The 21,220-nt window shown below is 56.4% G+C and overlaps 1 protein-coding gene across 7 annotated transcripts; it reads right to left on the bottom strand.

The window, feature by feature from the left end:
• Window positions 1–415: 415 nt before the first annotated feature.
• Window positions 416–7,635, bottom strand: RAB9B (RAB9B, member RAS oncogene family). Of its 7 annotated transcripts, XM_074883160.1 has the most exons (4): window positions 6,449–6,508; window positions 4,417–4,777; window positions 3,997–4,104; window positions 416–3,862 (listed from the first exon to the last, which is right to left on the bottom strand). In XM_074883160.1, exon 4 carries the CDS (start codon window positions 3,825–3,827, stop codon window positions 3,222–3,224), a length of 606 nt encoding a protein of 201 aa, XP_074739261.1. In that variant the 5' UTR covers window positions 3,828–3,862; window positions 3,997–4,104; window positions 4,417–4,777; window positions 6,449–6,508; the 3' UTR covers window positions 416–3,221. The 7 variants fall into 7 exon arrangements, with proteins under 7 accessions (XP_074739261.1, XP_074739260.1, XP_074739257.1 ...); XM_074883159.1 differs by lacking the exons at window positions 3,997–4,104; window positions 6,449–6,508 and adding an exon at window positions 7,617–7,635 and having other exon boundaries at window positions 4,708–4,777; XM_074883156.1 differs by lacking the exon at window positions 3,997–4,104.
• Between the last annotated feature and the right edge of the window lie 13,585 nt (window positions 7,636–21,220).

Below are 21,220 nucleotides of genomic sequence, written 5' to 3'. Positions count from 1 at the left end.
ATGCTGATTTCTGTTTCAGCATCCTATGGAAATCATGCCTGGTTACAACCCCCTGGAGCCCGAGGGACCGGTTCCAAGATCGCAGGAAGAAATTAAAAGGAAAGTACCTGACTTGCTGCTGATAGCCCAGGCAGAAAATTAAAATCTGGTGACAGAAGGAAGCAACGTGGAATATTTCTACAACAAAAGTGTTTTCTGATACTCTTGAAAAAACAAAACTGGTCACTGGATTCAGCTGGTAAGTTCTATTCCTTCAGCTCCTGGTCTCGCTAGGTTCATTCAGGAATAACCAACCCCTCTGATCCCTTAGCGACTTCTCTCTGCCAGATGCTATAACCAACCCAGGTCCACATCCCTCAGGAGAACAGGAGCCAACTTGAACTTTGATAAACCAAGAAGGCAGCCACTTCCTGAATTCACTTGAATACATCCATGGTTTATTTGCTTAAATAAAGGTAGAATCTCGGTTTTACAATTCCAGTTCTGTAGCGATAGCAACAACCGCAGCAGCGTGAGTGGACACAGGGAGGGGGTGGCTGTTGGCACTGAACTTTGCAACAAGAGTTCAAAATCCTGTCTCCTTTGGAAATTGTGCGTATCGTTTAAAATAAGTTAAACAATTTAAATATATTATACTATACTTTTTAAAATGGATTTGTAAAACACCTAGGCCTAATAAAATAGGTGGCTTTTTAAAAAAGTCAACAATCCAATGTCTGTTAGGAATGAAAGATGCTGTGTAACACCCTCTGGCAGTACACACTGTTTGCACAGCCTGTGCACAATGAGGCTCTCGAGCTTCAGCTGTCAGCATCAACACGCACCCAGGCTACTGCAAACAGCGTGCTGCACCCGTGCCTTCCACAGCGCGGCTCGGTCAGTCTCTGCCCTCTCCCGGGGGTGCCAGTCCTCACACAGATCCCCCGAGAGCCGTGCTGGGGAAGCAGCAGCTTCAGCTGCAGGGAGCTCCCTCAGCAGTCCCTCTGGCAGGGCCGGGCAGCACACAAGGGCCTGAGCCGGGTCCAACGCCGGGTCCCTGCGCAAACCAGCTCTGCAGGAATGTGTCAGAGATGTAAATCAGAACCACAGATCAGAGAGGCTGCGATTTTGAAGGAAATATCAAGCAGTGTCAAACTGAAGAAAAATCTAGAGGCCTGGGGAGACAGACACTGGTAAATAAACAGACATTGGTAAATAAACAGTAACAATAACTTTAATATCCCGTAAAAATCTGCTGTACCTACAGAGGCAGAGCCTTCTCCTATGCCTCAAGGGACCTGGTTTTTCAGAGACTGCAAGCACTTCCTATCTATCCTCGTGAATATGAGTGTTCAGTCCTGTTTAGAAATCAGATCCTTCTAAAGCACTTTGCGTTAAAGCTTCAGTCCCTTCCACACGTGGGTGCCCTGCGGAGGAAAGCAGGATCACCCCAAGTTCCCCCAGAGGAGACTCCCTGCATGCTCAGAGACTGCTTGGCGATGGGGATTAGCTGCCACCAGCCAGCACCAAGGCAGAGATTGCCCTGCTTCAAAGCACAGGCTGCTCGATTTGAGCTACGTCACAGTGGGAATCACATCCAGCAGCTAGAGGACACGTACTCGGGGAAGCTCTCCCCACGGCAGGCTCCTATGTGCTTATGGGCAAAGTCATAGTTTTAGACAAACGCTTGCATGGGAAGTTGCAGGACATGAGGTTATAATGGTAATGACAGCAGTCAGCAAGCACTCATCTCTGCTACACAGACAGCTTGGGACTAACACCTAACGGGGGCAGGAGCTGGGATCAGCAAAGCCTGGCGCCCTTTTCTAGAAGGTTCCTTGCCCACCCCCCATAACATTTTTCAGGCGCCTTGAACAGAGGTGGAAGCAGTGCAGCTCTCTCCCCAGTGGACTGAGCACAGCAGCCACTAACAAAGGCCAGTTAACAGAGCAGACATCCTCTACCAGTGAAGCTGGTTGTATGAATTACAGATAAAATGTACTGAACTCCCCGTTAGGGAGTAAGGGCCAGGACAATGGCATGAGCTAACTGCGTTCAGCAGCACTGCACTTGACACAACAGGAAATAAAGTGAATGGTTCTATGTCGCAGCATCCAGATGGGAACACCCGTGTTAAAGCAACCGAAGGTGCTGATGCGCCAGCTAACGAAGCACAGTGGTCACTGGCCCTGCGCACCCAGTGAGTGGATTTAACAGCTGACCACACATGACTCCCCCAGCCACCTGCACACCTAGGAGACATCCCACCCACCCACCCACCCACCCACCATCCGGGCTGCTAGAGCATATCATCTGGACACAGCGATTACTTGTGACAGAAACCAGCTGAAGTTTCACGCTCCAGATCTCCTGAACTCCTGAGTAACTCTAAACCCTTTGACATGACACAGCAAGTGTCCACATCGGTATTTTTCATCCAGGGCTTCAAGGTTTGAGAAGTGAGATCCGGTGTTGAGCCTCCACAAGAGACAAGGAAACAGATATTAAACAAGCAGCAGACAGTCTCTCCACAAAATAACACTCGCACAAGACAAAGTTAGAGGTGAGGAAAAACAGACCAGAAATAGGCAGCTACGAAGAAGCGATGCTGCCACACTCAAACACAGGTCCATCTCTCCTTTGTACGTTGCTTCAGATCAGAGCTCTAACAACTCTCAGCACAACTGAGTCTCAGGACACAAAGCACTTACCCCAGACAACAGATACACACATCTCAGCCACTCTAGTATTTGGCATTCTCACAGTCGCATGGGCTAGAGTCTCTACAACAGGTTTTGTTCGGTATGTTGAGCAGACTTTCCTTTGGCAGTAAGGTCATGAGTTTAGTGGTCTAGTATTTCTTTTGAGTTCAGGACTAAAATACTTCAAAGAGTGTCTAGAGAGCTCTCAGCTTTGTTTCGCAGGCAGTTCTTGGTACAGATCAGATCACTACTGTCTTTAGTGACTTTAAAGGACTTTAACCCAGTCCTTTCAACCTGCTACAACAGGCAGAGATGGAAGCAGGACTACGCTCACATGCTCTTTTAACAGCTGCCTCCTGCAGATACATGCTCTGTGCCTGAAAATTCCAGCCAGAATTCAGATGGTGAGGCTGCAACTCCCCAGTGAGCAAAAACACCTATTGTCCTTGTGGCCCCTCTCCTCAGAGTGCCCCAGAGCTGCCTGTGCTTATTCCGATCCAGCCGCCAGCTCGAGCGACGTTCCCGAAGCAGCAGCCACTCTTAACAACAGGAAGACCCTGACTTGGAGCTGGAATGCAGGTCAATGGTGTGGCCCAGCATGCAGTGCTCTAGCTGCTCCTCCACCGCCAGCACCTGTCGCACGGCCTCCTCGAAGGCCACTGCCACATTGGTGTCATCCTTGGCACTAGTCTCCAGGTACGGATAGTTACCGTTCTCCATGCACCAGGCCTGGGCCTCCTCTGTGCTCACTTGTCTCTCGAGTTTGTCTATCTTGTTGCCCAGGACTACAAATGGGAAGTGTTCAGGGTCCTTCACATCAGCATAATAGACAAACTCCTTCTGCCAGTTACTGAGGTTCTCGAAGCTCTGCCGGTCGTCCACGCTGAAGGTCAGCAGGCAGCAGTCTGCTCCCCTGTAAAAGGGGGTTCGCAGACTCTTGAATCTCTCCTGTCCCGCAGTGTCCCAAATCTGGAGGGTCACAAAACGTCCATCCACCTCCAGGTCCCGGTTTAAGAACTCCACACCAATCGTGTGGAAAGCCTGTGAGTCAAACTTGTTGGTGACATACCGGTTCATGAGGGAGCTTTTCCCAACTCCACCATCCCCAAGGAGAATGACCTTTAAGAGCAAGGACTTCCCACTCATTGCAGCAGGACGGAGCGGCGCCGTACCAAGGCAATCTGCAGGGTTCAGAAATAGTACAAAATGGCTATTTGACTTGTGGATTCTGCAGAAAGTTGCACACAGATCAGAACATGCTATTTCCATTCCCACTTCTGAACAAATTTTGTATATAGGAGGCAACCTCTCTTACTAGATATTAGAGCTGGGAATTGGGCAAGTTTTCAGGCACACAAGTCCTCCATCAGGTCCAAAATGGAAGCAGCAGGAGGTCACCACTGTAAGTGCCAGGTGAGAACACCTGTTGAGAGTTTAGTGTCAATTATACCACTTCTGGTGAAAACTCTGTATCTGAAAGCTTGTCTAGTTTTTCCAAACGCACCATCACTAGTTAAACATCTCTTCTGGCCTGTGTCCTCAGGCTATCACAGAAACAGCAAAATCACCAGGGATCACCATCACCAGGCCTTCCTTTCCACTGTGCAATCACTAGCTAAATAATTCCTCCTATCTGACTTGCTCTACTGGAAAGATATAAAAGATGTACAGGCCTAACATCAATACAAGTCATCTGGCAAACCAGTTCTTAATCACCCCAAGAATGCTGACTCACCTTACAAGTGGAGCTGCGCTTGTTTTCTGCATGATCTCTGCAGCTCAGAAGGGGTTTCTCAGGCACAGAGACCCAGCTCCTCTGCTCCTCTTTTCTGGCAATGCTCTTTGCAGGCCAGTTTGCTATGGCACAGCTGCAAGTTCCCATTGCAACAACCCCGGCACCACAGTCAGCGGTCCAAGAGAAAGGCCAAGTGCCAACCAGTCCTCCCCCTCCCAGGGACATTCTGCAAGCAAAGGTAAAGGCCTGACACGGAATAAGAGGTTTGTTTGGCTGCTGTCTGTACTGTACCTGCTCTAGAAATACAGCACTTCTGTCTCCAGGACTGTCCAGGGAACACCTTCCTCCAGCATAACAGTCACTAAAAAACAAACACCAGTCAGTGAGGTTGCCAGAGCTGCACTCAGTGCACTGCCTTTCAATTTGTAATGTTTCATAATGGGACCCAGGCTGGAAGAACAACACCAAAGCTCTAGGAAGCTGAAAGTGCAGTACTGATGGCCGAGATAAACCAGGCAAGAACAAGGCGTTGCAGACAGAGTTTTCCTTGCCCTAAGTAGAATGGAACACAGCCCATTTCTGTCCAGGGCAGAGCCGGTACATTACAGATGCTAAACCCAAATAAGAAAATTATAAACTGAAGGTGCTCTGGCATGAGTGCACTGGCTGCGTAACCCACGTCTCCCCTCAATCCAGGGGATGCCAATAGCTTTGATCTGCTTGGCCTGCCTACCCACACACTCTGGAATCTGATCTGAGGATTGAACATGTGCCTGAATCTGCTAACCAGAAGAGTGAGCCAGTTGGCAAGAGCCTGGTATGAAAAGAGATGAGATCTAACTTGCTTACACCTGCTACCTACGTTCCTGGGAAGGGTGTGGACATGTAGTGCTGCTTTAGTGATGACACCACCAGACCAGCCTCCACCCAACTGGAACAGGAGCATTCGACACTGCTCAGATCAGCACTCCTATTCTGACTGTTGACTTTCAGGTCAAAACCCACTTTCTGCATTAATCGCGGGGGGCCCTGCTCAACTTTGTTTCTGCTCTTCTGCAGCTCTTTCAACCAGCGCTTACCACAAAGCCAAAATCAAAAACTTCTGCTTCTGTTTCAAGTTAGTTTCTGTGGAAAGTGCAGAGACTAACTCACGCCTCACCGATTTCACTTCCCCTGCACAGAAACACCCCAAATCAAGCGCAGCTGAACTAACCTGATGTGCCACGGGACATCTGAGATGCATCTGTGCAACCCAGTGGTTCTAAAGCAAAGACCAAAATGCAAATATCACAGAGACAAACAGGAATTGCAGCATAGCTCCCTGGGGCTGACAGCTTTGGGAAACTCTCCCCTCATCAGGTGAGCTGTTCAAAAGCCTTGCTCTTGCTTTTCCAAACCCTTGCTGAGTGGGGTTTAAGATGGTCCCTGCCCCCTGTCACAAAAACCCTTCCTGACACACGCCATCAGCCCTGACAAGACTTTCCGTTTAGAAATGATTTGTTAGCAAGTGATGAGCAGACACTTTAAAAACGTCTAATGGGTTATGCGAGGCTGCTCCAGAGCCCGGCAGGTCAGCAGACATGGCACAGCCACGACACCGATGGGCACGCTGCCACCCGTGACACCCGCATTAGCAACGCCGGCTGCAACCTGCGTTCGCCCATCAGCCCTTTGCCAGAGATTTCAGAGGCCAACCTCGACTTGCAGCAGGACCGAAGCCCCTCACGCAAGCCACCAGCACCTGTTTGCAGATAAAAACAGCGGGGTGCGGGTGTGGGAGCTGCGCGATGGGCCTCGCCCCCCCCCTCGACTCCCCAGGCCCTGGCTCCTAGCTCGGCCCGAGGCGAGACCCTCCGGCGGGCCCTTGCCCGACCCACAGGCCGAAGCGGCCGAGGAGAGGAGCGGGGAGGCGCTGCCCCCCGCGAGGAGGGGGCTGCCGGGGCCCGTCAGAAGGCTCCGGGGAAGAGCAGCGACCCGGCAGCGCCGCGGGGTGCCCGGGGCGCGGGGGAAATGGCGCCGCGCCCGCCCTTACCTCCCTCCGCGCCGCCGCCGCCCCCTGACCCGCCGGGCGCAGGTGCCGCCTCACCCCGCGCATGCGCAGCGCACGCGCCCGCCCGCCACCCGCCGCGCGCGCCAAGGGGCGGGGCCTGGGCGCTGCTGTCCCGCGTGTGCCCGCAGCGCCCGGCCCCGCCCCCCGCCGCCCTCCTCCCGTCCCCCCGGTGCTGCCCCGGCCCCGCCGCCCTCCTCCCGTCCCCCCGGTGCTGCCCCGGCCCCGCCGCCCTCCTCCCGTCCCCCCGGTGCTCCCTGGCCCCACCGCCCGCCGCCCTCCTCCCGTCCCCGCGGTGGGGAGGGCGGGCTCCGCGGGACCCGCACTCCGGCTCAGGCACGCGGCACCAGGGAGCGCCCCACTGCGGTGGTGGGGCCATGGGTGAGGCCGTGAATCCCAGAATCATCTCGGTGGGAAAAGCCCTTGAAGCTCCTCCAGTCCAACCATGAACCTCACCCTGACCGTTCCCAACTCCACCAGATCCCTCAGCGCTGGGTCAACCCGACTCTTCAACCCCTCCAGGGATGGGGACTCCCCCCCTGCCCTGGGCAGCCCATTCCAACGCCCAACAGCTCCTTCTGCAAAGAAATCCTTCCTAAGAGCCAGTCTGACCCTGCCCTGGCGCAGCTTGAGGCCATTCCCTCTTGTCAGCAGCTCCTTGCCACACAAAGCCCCGCGCCCGCCTGCAGAGCACAGTCCCCCACACAGTGTCACCACAGGCCACCCCCAGCCCCGCGTGTCCCCCCGCACCTGCTCCGGGGTGCTCGGCGGCCTCTCCCTCACCCAGCAGCTGCAGAAGGGGGATGTACAGAAATAAATAAACAAATATCCCAAACGGCTTCTCCCTGATTCCCCATTTAGTGCTGAGGGAGGCAAATGGCTGGCAGCTGCCCGAGGGAGCGCGACTCCCCCAGCCCTCCCCATCACCCCTGGGACCAGCAGGGAGAATGCCCTTAAGGAGGGTTCTGGGAAAGAGCAGTAAATACAAACATTCCAGGTGGTTGAAAGGAAAATTAGTGACAAGGTCACCTCAGCCTGCAGAAGACAGTGAGGTGAGAGGGAGGGGGAGACCAGTCCCCCAGGTGGCTGCAGGGAGGGTTTTGAGGAGCAGGAGCCACCCGCCCCGCCCGGCATCATCAGCTCTTCTTCCTACCAGTGCCTGGTGCACACCCAGAGACAGCTCCGAAACTTGGGGACACCACTCGCTGTGGGCTGCAGGACACCCCGGGCACCTTCCCTGGGGGGGACAGAGCCCCTCGCATGGATGGCCGGGGCTTTTTGGCCATCTGAACTCAGCACCAGCCCCAGGGCCGAGCGGGTGCCACAAAAGTGCATTGATTCTCTCCTCCCCCCTGGAAAAACATGAGCTGGGAGGAGGATTTAAAGTAAACCAGGGATTATAGTAATACCGGCCTCGGTGATCTATCAGAGGAGATGGGGAACGAGAGAAGCATAGCGGGGTGAGGAGTGGGCAGCAGGGGAGGGCCCGAGGGTGCAGGGTGCTGGTAGTCTGTGGCCAGGGGAGCCCAGGGAGTAGGGGGGTCCTCCTTGGGTGTGTATTTGGGGCACCAACGTACGCGCCAGCTCCAGGCCCAGCAGCGCAGGGTGCTGCTGATACAGACGGCAGACCCAGCCCCACCGCTGGCTGGGCCTCGCTCCGGACCAGCCCTGCCAGGGCCACCCGCCACTGGGGCGAGCCTCTGAGCACGGCACACCTCCCCCTGCTTCAGCAGCCATTTAACCCCATTATTTGTCGTTATTTATTTATTGGAAATCTAATTTAGCTTGTCAGAATACCAAGGCCAGGAGGGGCAAGACACCTCCTGAGTGAGGTAGAGCTGCCAGGACAGATCCTGCTAAGGCAAGAGGGGCACGGTGCTCTGCCCTGGCACACTGGATCACCCCAAGCAGGGCTGGCAAGCACCAAAGCCTCCGGGGATGCTGTCTGCAGGGCTTAGGGAGGGCAGCATGTCCCTACAGCGCATCCAAGGACACCACAGGGCCAGTGGCCCCACCTGATCATGCTCAAGGGGCCCCCATGTGCCCCCAGGCTGAGCCACAGGCACTGGGAGACGTTAGAGAGTCACCTGCCCATCTGGGCAACTTTGGCTCCTGGGGCCTGTGCTCGCTGAGCTGGGCGACAACCTGTTTGGCATCTGGAGTGGGTTGACCTTGGCTGGACACCACATGCCCACCAAGCTGCTCTATCACTGTCCTCCTCAGCAGGATGGGGGAGAGAAAATAAGATGGAAAAGAACTCATGGATCAAGATAAAGGCAGTTCAATAAAGCAGAAACAAAGGCTGCACATGGAAACAAGCGAAAACGAAAGATTTATTCTCTACTTCCCATCAGTGGGCTATGTCAGTATAGAGATAAAGCACTGTCCACTTTTCTCATTCAGCAATCCGTAGGGCTAGTTGCATGGCTTTCACTTCTGCAAACTGACTCACCCTCTCCTTCAGTGGCTTCAACAACTTGTCGTGTGGGACTCCGCACAGCAGCTTTCCACTTCTGGTGGTTTCCTACAACACGACAGGATCCATCAGTAAACAAAGCACAAGGCCTTTCATCTTCTGACAACTCATCATATGGTGGTGCCTCTTGGGCATGAGCCACCTCCTCAGGCAATGCTCCAAAATCTCTGCCTTCTGCCCAGTCCGTGATGTCTTCCAGGATTTCTGGGTGATTGGGTTTCCCCAGTCAAGTTCATTGCATGATAAACACTACCCACTTACTCCATGTAGTACTGGTTTCGTGATGCGTAGAGGGGATGTTTCCTTTGAACATCCAGTGTAGCATGGGCAATTGTGGTTCCAAGAGGAGATATGCTTCTGTACCAACAACTTCTGAAGCAGCTCAAACCCCCTCATATGCTGCTAGGATCTCTTTTTCAGTTGGGCTGTAGTGGGCTTCTGATCCTCAATACCCACAGCTCCAAAACCCTAATGGTTGACCTTGGATTTCTCCTGGTGTTTTCTGCCAGAGAGTCCAGGTAAGACCATGCTCCCCAGCTGCAGTGTAGAGTACATTTTGCATGGCTGGTCCTCTCTGGACAGGCCCAAGAGCTACTGCACGAGCTATCTCCTGTTTGATATGCTCAAAGGCTTGTTGTTGCTCAAGACCCCACTCCAAATAGCTCTTCTTTTGGGTTACTCAATAGGAGGTCTCACAAGCTGACTATAACCTGGAATACGCATGCTCCAGAATCTCACAAGGCCTAGGAAAGCTAGTGTTTCCTTCGTGTTAGCTGGGGGAGAAATAGTTGCTATCTTGTTGATCACATCCATAGTGACATGACAGTGTCCATCCTGCCATTTTATTTCCAAGAACTGAATCTCCTGTGCAGCTCCCTTGACCTTGCTTCTTTTTATGGTGAAACTAGCTTTCAGAACCATAGAACCATGGAATGGTTTGGGTTGGAAGGGACCTTAAAGATCATCTAGTCCACCTCCCCTGCCATGGGCAGGGACACCTTCCACTAGCCCAGGTTGCCCAAAGCCCCGTCCAACCTGGCCTTGAACCCTTCCAGGGAGGGGGCGGCCACAGCTTCTCTGGGCAACCTGTGCCAGGGCCTCACCGCCCTCACAGGGAAGGATTTCTTCCTTAGATCTAATCTAAATCTCCCCTCTTCCAGTTTAAAACCGTTACCCCTCATCCTATCCCTACACCCCCTGAACAAGAGTCCCTCCCCCCTTTACTGTAGCCCCTTTAAGTCCTGGGAGGCCACTCTAAGGTCTCCCCGGAGCCTTCTCTTCTCCAGCTGAACACCCCCAACTCTCTCAGCCTGTCCTCACAGGGGAGGTGCTCCAGCCCCCCGAGCATCTTCATGGCCTCCTCTGGACTCGCTTGAGCAGGTCCGTGTCCTTCTGATGTTGGTGCCCCCAGAGCTGCACCCAGCACTGCAGGGGGGGTCTCATGAGAGCGGAGCAAAGGGGAGAATCCCCTCCCTGTACCTGCTGCCCACACTGCTCTGGATGCAGCCCAGGACACAGTTGGCTTTCTGGGCTGTGAGCGCACATTGCTGGCTCACAGTCAGTTTTCCATCCACTGATACCCCCAAGTCCTTCTCCGCAGGGCTGCTCTCAATCCACTCCTCGCCCAGCCTGTATCTGTGCTTGGGATTGCCCTGACCCACGTGCAGGACCTTGCCCTTGGCCTTGTTGAACTCCATGAGGTTTGCAGGTCCCACCTCTCCAGCCTGTCCAGGTCCCTCGGGATGGCACATCCCTTCCCTCAGCGTGTCACCGCACCACACAGCTCGGTGCCGTTGGTGCACTCTGTCCATGTCGCTAGCAAAGATGTTAAACTGAATTACTCTTTTTTTCCTTCTCAAACACTTCTGCGTTGTTGCCCCACACAATGATGTCATTGATGTGTTGGAGATGTTGAGGGGCGTCACCCTTTTCCAGTGCAGTTTGGATTAGTCCATGACAGGACTGTGCTTCCATCCCTGGGGAAGTAATTTCCAGGTGTTTTGGACACCCCTCCACGTGAAAGCAAACTGTGGCCGTCATTCTGCTGCCAAAGGAATTGCAAAAAAATGCATTGGCAATGCCAGCTGTAGCATACCGCTTGGCTGTCTTTGACTCCAGTTCATACTGGAGCTCTAACATGTCTGGTACAGCAGCACTCAGCAGTGCCGTGACTTCATTCAGGCCACTACAGTCTGCTGTTAACCTCCACCCTCCATCAGACTTTGCACTGGTCTTATGAGACTATTAAAAGGTGAGCGAGTCTTGCTGATCACTCCTTGGCTTTCCAATCGATGCATCATCTCCTGGATGGGGGCCAGGGAGTCTCGGTTCGTGTGATACTGCTGCCGGTGTAACTGTCCTGGTAGAACTGACACCGGCTGTTCTTCAACTCACTGCAATCCCCCAACGAAGGGATCTCCTGACAGGTCAGGCAGGGTAGATAGCTGTTTGATCTTCTCTGTGTTCACAGTGGCTACACCAAAAGCCGGTCTACGCCAAGGATACACGGGGCCTCTGGGCCGGTCACAATGGTGTACTTTTGCCACTTGTCCCCTGTTAAACTCATCTCAGCCTCCAATACAGACAATTCTTGGTGTCCCCCTGTCACTCCAAAGATCCAGGTGGGTTCAGTGCCCCCATACCCTGATGGCACCAGTGTACACTGTGCACCAGTGTCTACCAAAGCCTTATACTGCCACGGGACCAATGTGCCAGGCCACTGAATCCACACAGTCCAGTATATCCGATCGTCCCTTTTCCCCTCCTGGCTGAAGGCAGAGACCCTCTATTCCTATTCCTGGCCAGAGTATTCACTTTCTGACCCTTTCAGTGCCAGACCAGAAGTCCCCTAACCAGGATGAAGGAAGGTCATCTCAGTCCTTTTCTGTCTGGGAGACTGCTGATTGCCTTCTTGTGTCTCTACAGGGACAAAGCTGACAGCCTTCTTGGGTGGCCCTTTCTTAATAACCATCTTCCCTCTCGGTTTGTGTACACGGGCTTCCAGCTTAAAGGTGGGTTCACCATCCCACTGCCTGTTGTCCTCCCCCTGGTCATGCAGGAGTGCCACATGGTCTCTTGCCCTCTGACCAGGGCAGGAGGGGACTGACTTCTTGGGTGTCCCTGACAGTCAAGGCACTGACCCATAGGGATGAGGAGGGACAGAGATTTTCTTCAAAGTTTTGGAGCCAAGAAGACGCTCTCTCCGCAGTTGGTGTATCTGTATCTGGGCAATACGTCACTGCCAAGCTGTTAGAATAGGACACTGGGGCACTTTGAATCACCTTCCTCTGCGTGCACAGGACATCCCCTGGATCTTTGGAGACCTCATCATTGTCTAGATCACTATAGAGGACTTCCAGCACCGCTAATTCTCTCAGGGACTGGATGCCTTCATCTGCAGTAGTCCACTCTCCTGAGTGGTTCACAAGATCTTCCTTGAATGGGTACCTTGGCCTCACACTTGAGAGGAGCCATCTCCAGAAACTGCAAATTGCTATCTCTTTTTCAATTCCCCTCCCAACTCCTCAGTTCCTAGCAAGGGATAGCAGCTACTGGGCTTCCCTACCTTCCAGTTGCTGACTGTCAGCCCCGTTACCCCAGCGTTGGAGCGGCCAGGCAGCAATCCATTCACCTGTAATCTTTCCACATGTCTCAAAGTTCTGATGAGGTTGGAGACCAGATAGTTCTCACTTCTTGTCTGAATTCCCTCACTCATTCCTCCAATTTCTTTGCTGAGGGACCAGCTTCTTGATCAAACCCTTCCTCTTCTTCCTCCTCCCTTACTAATTGATGATATGGACCTGTTGACCTGCTTGTCTGCTGTCTTTTTCACTACTGGGACAATTACTGTAGTTGTTGTTTGGGTCTCTATCTCAACCACGTCCTCAGGTGTAGTTTGCACCCCAGTCTCAGTCAAGGTATTCTCAGAGGCCTCTTGGGTCCCTGCCTTAACAACAATCCTCAGTTGCATCAGTCTGACAGGGTTACTTGCCTGTTCAGGTGTAAAGTCCCGGGCTCTGGGAGGTGATAACTGCCCTAGGCACCTGCCCAAATGCTTCCACACACCCTGCTGCCCAGGGACTGGCCGCCTCAGGGCACGCTTTGGTACCGCCTCACCCAGAAGTTGTCTTCTCTTACACCAGGACGACAACAGATTCCACAGACCCCGTAATATGCCAACAGGGCTAATTAGTAGCATTAAACAGCTCACCTAAGGCTAACAAGGACCTTGGGAGGCTGCATAATAAAACCACCCACATCAGCCCTGGGTAGGGAGAGGGAGATGTATTCCCTTGTTCTGTCCACAAGGTCGCTCCCCCAGCACAAGGCCATCAATGCCAGGGCAAAGCACACAGCCATTGTTTGTAATAACATGTTCCCAAGCTCAGCAAAATAAAGAGATAAGCATTGCAGCCAACAAACTCTGTGACCCGCACAGAAGCTTGCTACTAAATAACTACTACAGCCATACCACGCTTAATACAAAACTGCTGTTGTCTCGTGCCCCATGTTGGGCGCCAAAAAGCACTGTGGTGGGTTGACCTTGGCCAGGTGCCCACCAAGCTGCTCTATCACTGTCCTCCTCAGCAGGACGGGGGAAAGAAAATAAGATGGAAATGAACTCATGGGTCAAGATAAAGGCAGTTTAATAAAGCAAAAGCAAGGCTACGTGTGGAAGCAAAGGAAAACAGAAGATTTATTCTCTACTTCCCATCAGCAGGTGATGCCCAGCCACTTCCCGGGAAGCAGAGCTTCAGTAGGTGCAGCGGTTGCTCCGGAACACAAATGTCGTAATAACAAATGCCTCCCCCGCTCCTTTCCCTTAGCTTTTATCGCTGAGCAGACCTCATACGGTCTGGAATACCCCTTAGGTCAGTTTGGCTCAGCTGTCCTGGCTGTGTCCCCTCCCCAGATCTTGCCCACCCCCAGCCTACTGGTGAGGGGGGATGTTGGCGGGACAGCCTTGGTGCTGGGGGCACTGCTCAGCAGCAGCCACAACACGGGGGTGTTATCAGCACCTTTCTAGTGACAGCACAAAGCACAACGCTGTGAGGGTCCCGTGGGGAAAATCAGCTCCATCTCAGCCAGACCCAATACAGCATCTTGGGGAAAAATACATTTTATAAGTGAAGGGAGACCTCCGAGGGGACTAACTTGATGGGTTGCAAACAGCATCACAGCCACTTCCTCGCGGCACAACCTGGCACGACCTGGCATGGTTTGCTTGGCCACGCAGCGGGGAGGGGAGACCTGGACCCTCTCCTCAGGAGATCTGGCAGGAACAAGGGGAGAATTATACAGGAGGCAAACTGCAGAAGCAGGGCTCCCTGCCGAGCCCCCGGAAGGGAGCAATGGGAGGGAGCTGGGTGGAGCTGCTGGGAGCACTGGTGCTTCCCACGGTGCCTGGAAACCCGGTGAAGGAGAATGGGCTTATCTGGGCATGACCTTGGCTCATGAGGAGGCTGCCAGAGCAGGCATCACCCCAGCACTGCAGGCAGGACAGGCCCTTGCCTGCACGCCCTGGGCACCGCCACCAGGATTTGTCTGGAGATGGGGATGTTGCCCAGGAGCCATGTGCAGGGCAGGGAGTGCCAGGGCAGTGGGGCAGGGACTCCAGGGCACCAGGCTCCTGCAGCATGAGAGGTTTTGCTCCCCTGGGCTCAGCGGCACCTCTTCCCGGAGAGGCTGTGACACACTCACCTGCCGCCTGGCTCTCACTCCTGGCTCTGGGTGTTACGGCAAACACCGGGAAGCCCGTGCCAAGGTAAGGAGCCCTGATACAGCCTTGTCCCTGCTGCCAGCCTGTGGCCACGCAAAGCACTGCCAGCTCGTGCCCCGATGAACTCATCACACATCCCGTGCTGCAGCTGGGGCTTGGGCCTTTGTTCCAGCCCCGGTGCCCAGCTCTGCAGCTGCTGCTCCAAGGCTCGTACCCGGCAGCGGCTCCAGCCCACAGCATCTGCTCTGAAACACCCCCCAGCACACGTTCCCTCCAAGCACCCTTGGCCACCCCCATTCCCCTCGAGCCCATGGCCCTGAGCAGTGTCAGGCACCCCGGCACCCATTTCCCCCCACCAGGACGAACATCGATGGAGCAAAGCTGGGGAAGTCCCCCCCTCACATCCCCCTCTACCCCACACAGCTCAAGCTGCCCTGAAGAAGTGCCCTGTGAGGTTTTGTGAGCTGGGCTGAGGCCTTGCAAACTTGACACTTGCCAGCCACCACACAGGCAGCAGTAGCTCAGGGGTGTAGCAGCGTCCCCAAACAGCATCATCCATGGTGGCAAGTCCACACAGCTGGTGGCCGGCTGGAGATGGAGTGGCTGCCAACACTGCAGGGGAACCGGGACTGTGGCAGCAGGGATGGGTGCTGCCTTCTCCCCATCTCCTCCCTGCCATGGCCTGGGATGCCAGAGGTGCTGCTGGAGCCTACCCTGCGAAAGCTGCCGCCCGGTGAGGTCCCTCCCTCCTGATCTGGGAGCGGCGTGGGAGAGGAGCGAGGAGAGGAACGTGCCTGGGCTGCCGAGCCGCCTCTGCCAGACACCACACTGCAAGTGGGGGCTTGTCCCAGCTCCACCACAGCCCTGGGGCTGGCAGCAGCCGAGCTGTGAGCCACTGCCGCAGCCTTTCTCTTGCTTCTTTGCCCATCCCCAGCTCTTCCCCAGAGCCTCTTGGCTGGTTATCAGGGACCTGCTGGGTGACAGGGTGGTGGAGCAGGTGGCACCACAGGAGGAAGCACCAGCCAAAATTTTACCCTGATGGAGGTGCGCAGGCAGGCCGGGGCTGTGGGAGGCAGCACGAGGCATCTGTTGCAACAGGCTTATCCGCTGCCCATCGCTCCTGCGCTGGTTCCTGGAAAGCTGCGGAGGCGGATGGCAGGCTCTGGCTTGCAGCCTTGCAGGGGGGAGCTTGGCCCCGGCTGCCGTGGGCTCTGCTCGGGGACTCACAGCAAAGGCACACGGTGGCAGAGCAGGCTTCATGGTGGCAGGGACAGAGAGGGGCACGTGGCATCCCGGCTGCCTCTTGGCAAGGAAAGTGCCTGGGCAGAAGGTCCTGCCACTGCTTCGGAGGTGCCTCTGCCCTGCCCGCAGGGGATTTTGGGGGAAGCAGCAAAGTCTTCCCATGCTGATCCCCAGCTCGTGCCCTGCACCGCACCCTCTGTGCCCAGCTCGTACCCTGCACCCAGCCCAGCCCCGGTCCCCCGTGGTCAGCGGGACATTCCCCATAGGCTCATCCAGGCAGGTTTGGGGCTGTGATACCACATGGTGTGGGGACACCCAGGCCTGGGGACAGCAATATCCCTGGGGAGAGGCCCCTGACCTCTGCCTTGTCTGGACAAAGTGAGGCGACATCACCTCACGGGTGACACCCACCACGGAAAGGCTTGGGTTTTGTTTTTCCGCCCCTTGAGGTTTCCTCACATCATGCAGGTGTTTGCACAGTTGCTAGAAGCCTCAGGCACCCCTGGCAAACCCCGGCTGGCTGTGCCGCAGCTTGGGCACGGGATGCACCCCTGCTGCCACCACTGCCACGGGTTTGAGCCCCCACCTTGTCTCCCCCCAGCTCCTCAGGGTGCCGTACCCCAGCTGCTGCCTGTGGAGGGGAATAAATCACAGAGTGGGGGCTATGCATCAGGAGCAGGGGAACAAAATGGCTTTTCATGCCATAATCCTTTGTAGTAAAGCACCAGGGAGAATAAAGCCGATAAACAATGTCTCCTGTGTGAGCCAGCTGCTTCCTAAAATAAAGCGCTCCTCTCCGCCATCAGCTGCCCCTGCTCGGGCACAAGTGTGGACGCTGCCACACGACACCAGAGCTGCATCTCCACAGAAGCATGTGCTCCTGCAGCTCCCAGCGGGGCCCCACGGGCCTGCGGGAATCTGCAGAATGCAACTGGGGGGGGCCAGAAACGAGCAATTCATTCTGGCTGCTCTCGGGAGTGGGCTGTGAGCCACCGAAGGGCTCGGCACCCCCAGGCACCAGCAACGTGCACGCTGCTCGGCAAAGGCACGTGGCAAAGCTGCTCCCGTCGGCACCCTGCGCTGGGAACAACCCGAGCGAGTGCGGGGAGCAGGGCGTGTTGTGGGGTGGCTGGGTGCGTAACTCCCTGGCTTTATTTAGACCTGGGTGCTGGCAGGAGCCGGGTTATGGCCCGAGCTCTGGAGGAGAGGGCAGGAAGCTCTGAGCACTCCTGCTTCATCAGTACACGGGCTGAGCGCGTGCTGGCAGGGGATGAGTAAGCTCATCCTGGTAAACCTGACTCCCGGGCATTATTTTGAGTGCAGCAATAACTTCTCTGCTGCTGGGGAAGGTGTTGGGATGTGCTGAGTGTGGCCGCCTGGCTCTGCTGGCCCCTGTGCAGCGTGAGGGCGAGTTCACCAGTGTGGGTGTCCGGAGGCGCCCGGCTCGCTGTGCTGGTGCCTTCGCACCCGCTGCTCAGGGACAGTGGCTTTCCTGCCCCACGGCCATGGGGGCTCCCCGGCATGGCCCTGCTCCCCGCCACAGGATGGGGACAGCTTGCCTGTTAATCCCCCCTCCGAGTGTCCCCAGGGGACGGTCTGACCTACAGTGCCACATCACACACACTATCCCGCCCCGTGGTGGCCTCCCAGCGGCTCCATTCCCAAAGGACCATGGTCACCAGCTCACACAACACTTTGATTTCTCCGTTCCTGCTCAGTCTCTTCTCCTTTTACAGCCAGACATGCACACACGTATCCTCCCCAACAGCTCCCAGCAGAGGTTTGCCCTGGCAGCGAATGCTCGCTGCGCCCTCGCCTCTCCTCTCCACCACTGCCACCGCGGGGTTTCAGCCTGGCTTCACCTTATCCTGTTTGCTCTGCTGATAAACCCACACCTTCCAAGAGGGTGTTTGCTTGGACCAGCTCCGGTGTGCGCTGGGGCTGGTGATTTCCTGCCGTCCAAGCCCCGGAGCTGCCCCACACCCTGGTCACAGCCACCTCCTGGCTCTCACCACTTTCTGCTGCAGCTCCGGGGGCTGCCAGATGGAGAGTGGCCAAGGGAAAGCCCCGGCCGCTGGCACGCAAAAGCCTCCCTTGCACTGGGTGATCTGCGCTGCCAGCCAGCGTGGTGCTGCGGGGGGTGTGGAGGGTGCTGCAGCCCGGCAGGGTGGGTGCCCAACCAGGAGCAGGGGCACACCGGGGTGCCCAGCATGGGGCCGTGCACAAGCTGTCTCAGGCATCTCCTGCCAGAGATGGGATTATGATCCTCCACACTAGCACACATGGGGACAAATCCTCTCCCAGCTGAGTCAGAGGGGATGGAGCAGCGGCGGGGGCAGATGCCCATCCCAGCTGCAAGCCCTGATCTGAACTCACCCTGCGCTGCTGATCACCAGGTATTTGCCCAAATTCCTCCTGCCTGTGACTCAGCCTCCTCCTCCCTCCTGCACTGCTGGCCACAGCTCACTGCCCGATCCAGCGATGGAAGGAAACCACCCCGGGAGCAGTGGGGTGAGCCCCGGCCGGGGAGAGGCATGGATATTACCAGCAGAAGCTGACACATATAACTTACTGGCGCCCGGTGAGGGAAGGAGCATCGAGCCCTGCCAGGAAGGCCCAGTGCCTCGTCTGTGCATGGGTGGCTGCTGGGGGAGCCCATACCACTGAAGGCTCCACTCTTTCTAAGAGACCTCAGCCTGGCAGGCGTCCTGGCCTCCCACACCACTGCCATGAAAAAGGGAAGGTCACAGAGTCAGAGAATCCCAGAAACATCTCGGTTGGAAAAGCCCTTGAAGCTCCTCCAGTCCAGCCATGAACCTCACCCTGACCGTTCCCAACTCCACCAGATCCCTCAGTGCTGGGTCAACCCAAAAAGGTCCAGGAATGTCCAGGGCAGAGGAGGGGGAGGGAAAGTGTTGTTATAAAGGGCTTTTCTGTAATGGTTTTCCCCTTACTGGCTAATCCTCTGCTGGCAACAGGGACATTTTTGGCACCGGGTTGCAAAACGGCTTTCTCTTTATCCTCAGACCTGAGCATACAGCGTTTGGGCAATGTGTCTGGTACGTCCCTGTGCGCTGTTCTGGCAGGGATGTGGGTGGGAGAAGCCCCTGGGCTGCCCTCATTTTGGGTGGACACAGCCACATCGGCCATACGACCCACCGAGAGGGGTTCGCTGGGGCTGGGGAGCTGCCCCTGGTTCCAACCCGTGTCCCCGGGGCCGGGCTGGGGCTGCCAGCCCCTGGGGTGGCTTCCTCGGGGCACAGGCCCAGCTCTGCCAGCACTTAACCCCATGTCTAAACCTGCATCACTGCGTCCTCGGGGTGGCCCCAGTGAACCCTGTCCTCACCCCGTGGGTTTCCGGGATGCAGCGGAGTGTCCCACGGGTGGGTTCCACAGGCTCGGAGAGAACGCTGGAGCACCACCGGCTCCTGGCACCAGCAACCCTGCTGTGTGGGGCAACCGCGGGGGAACCGCAGTGCTGGCGCCGGCCGGCGAGGCGGTTGGCCCCATAGGAAGGGGGTGCGGAGTCGGCAGGGACCCGGGGGGCAGACACGGCTGGGAAAAGTCTCTGCTGCCTGCGTGTGCAATGCAGCGTGAGGGGGAGGTTTTTGTGAGCACGGCGGTGCCAGGACACTCCTGCCGTGACCTTGCAGAGGTCCGAGTGACTCAGGAAGAGGTAAGTCGAGCAGTGGTTTTCCATGCCCACATGACTAAGAGGCACCGGGCGGTGTCGGGAGCAGCCACCGAGCCCTCCCTATGCCCAAAAGCCCCGCTGAGGAGAGGGGATCAGCTCTGCCACTTTCTGTTTCCATCCCAAAAGCTTCGTTTGGTTCAGCTCATGCTCTGGCTGTCAGGGATGGGGAAAGGGCTCAGGCTGGCTTTGCCTCTGGGTTTGACCCGACTCCCAGCCTGGGCACATCAAGCTCCAAGGATTGCAAAGCCTCTCCGCAGGAGGGGGGAATGCTGAAGCAGCAAGAAAGTGCTTAGGCTTAACCTTTAGTGGTCTGTGAGCCCTGCCTGCCACTCCCAAGCCCAGCTCTTGCTGATGTGACCCTTTCTACCTTCTGCTCTCACAGAAGGGTCTGAAGGGGCCCCCTGCCCCCTCCCCAGCACAGGGCTGAGCCTGCCCGGTGAGAGAAACCATCCCCAAGAAGGGACAAGCCCTGTTGGGGCAATGAGTGGCTGCTGCCAGCCTGGCACCCCAGCAATTGGCACTGGGAAAAGGATTCCCACGTCCAGGATAGGGTGCTGTCCTGGGGACATCAGGGTCCTGAGGGGGCACAGCCATCCCAGCATCAACCCAGTGTAGCAGCAGACCCAGCTGGGCCTCAGCACCTCACCCCCCTGAAAACCCCACGCGCTGCCCCGACAGCACACAAACACCAACCTCCTACCTTCAGCTCTTTCAATTCTGCTTTTGAAGGGGTGAAGGCAGTTGCAACCACACAAGCAGTGTTATTTCCAGCCCCTGGCAGGCAGCGTGGGTGGAGGTGCAAGGCAGATAGGCACTGTGTCCGCACAGGCACAACAGCCCCACGTTTGTCTCCAGTTGACCAGGCTCATTAGGGACTCTGGCCAAAACTGTTGGCAAGTCTGCCTCCACCTCCTCTGTAAACAGCCCCTTCAGTGACCCCGCCGGGCAGGTGGAGGGGAGGAACCCCTGGCAGCACCCAGGAGGCCTCAGCCTAGACCTGGAAGCACAAGCAGACCCCAGCTCCCCCTCCCCGTGCTGGAGGCTGGCTGCAGGACACAGGGATTCCCACTCCCGCAAGGAAGGGCTGGGGTCAGCCCAGAGGGTGCCCAAGGAGTTTACTGCATGAATCCATCCTTACAAGGCTGCAAAAACCTCCTTCAGCCACAGGCAGGGGCAGAGGTTGACTGAAGGTGAAGGGCTGTGCCAGGCAGCGAGGGCAGAGCTCTGCTGAGCACTGGGCAGACAGAGCCAGCCTGGCCACAGCGCCAGCGGGACCCGGGCCAGCACCCAGGTTGCCAGCACAGGCACCTCCAGCGCCGCAGGTGAGGAGCCAGCCCAGCTCAAGCGCTGCTTTAGGCAGGGGACACCGACCTCTCCGAGGCAGGAGGCTCAGCCTTCAGGCGGGCAGGAAGGCCCAGGTTAGCCTCTGCGTGAAGGCGCACCGAGAAACCACTACGGTGGTGGGATCGGTGGTGGAACGCAGCCTCCAGCCCCACACTGGCAACGCTCCCAGCTCCGGGCTCCCCCAGGCCACCAGGAACTAAAGCCCCAGACAAACGCCAAGCTGGACTCGCCCTGCAGGGAACCACCCCCACGTATCCCTCTGAGCACCACCAGAGACCTTCC

The sequence above is a fragment of the Strix uralensis genome, chromosome 13, assembly GCF_047716275.1.
Source record: "Strix uralensis isolate ZFMK-TIS-50842 chromosome 13, bStrUra1, whole genome shotgun sequence".
In the NCBI taxonomy this organism is placed as follows: Eukaryota; Metazoa; Chordata; class Aves; order Strigiformes; family Strigidae; genus Strix; species Strix uralensis.
Note: the sequence above shows the minus strand (reverse complement) of the source record. Positions and strands in the feature narration are given on the sequence as shown.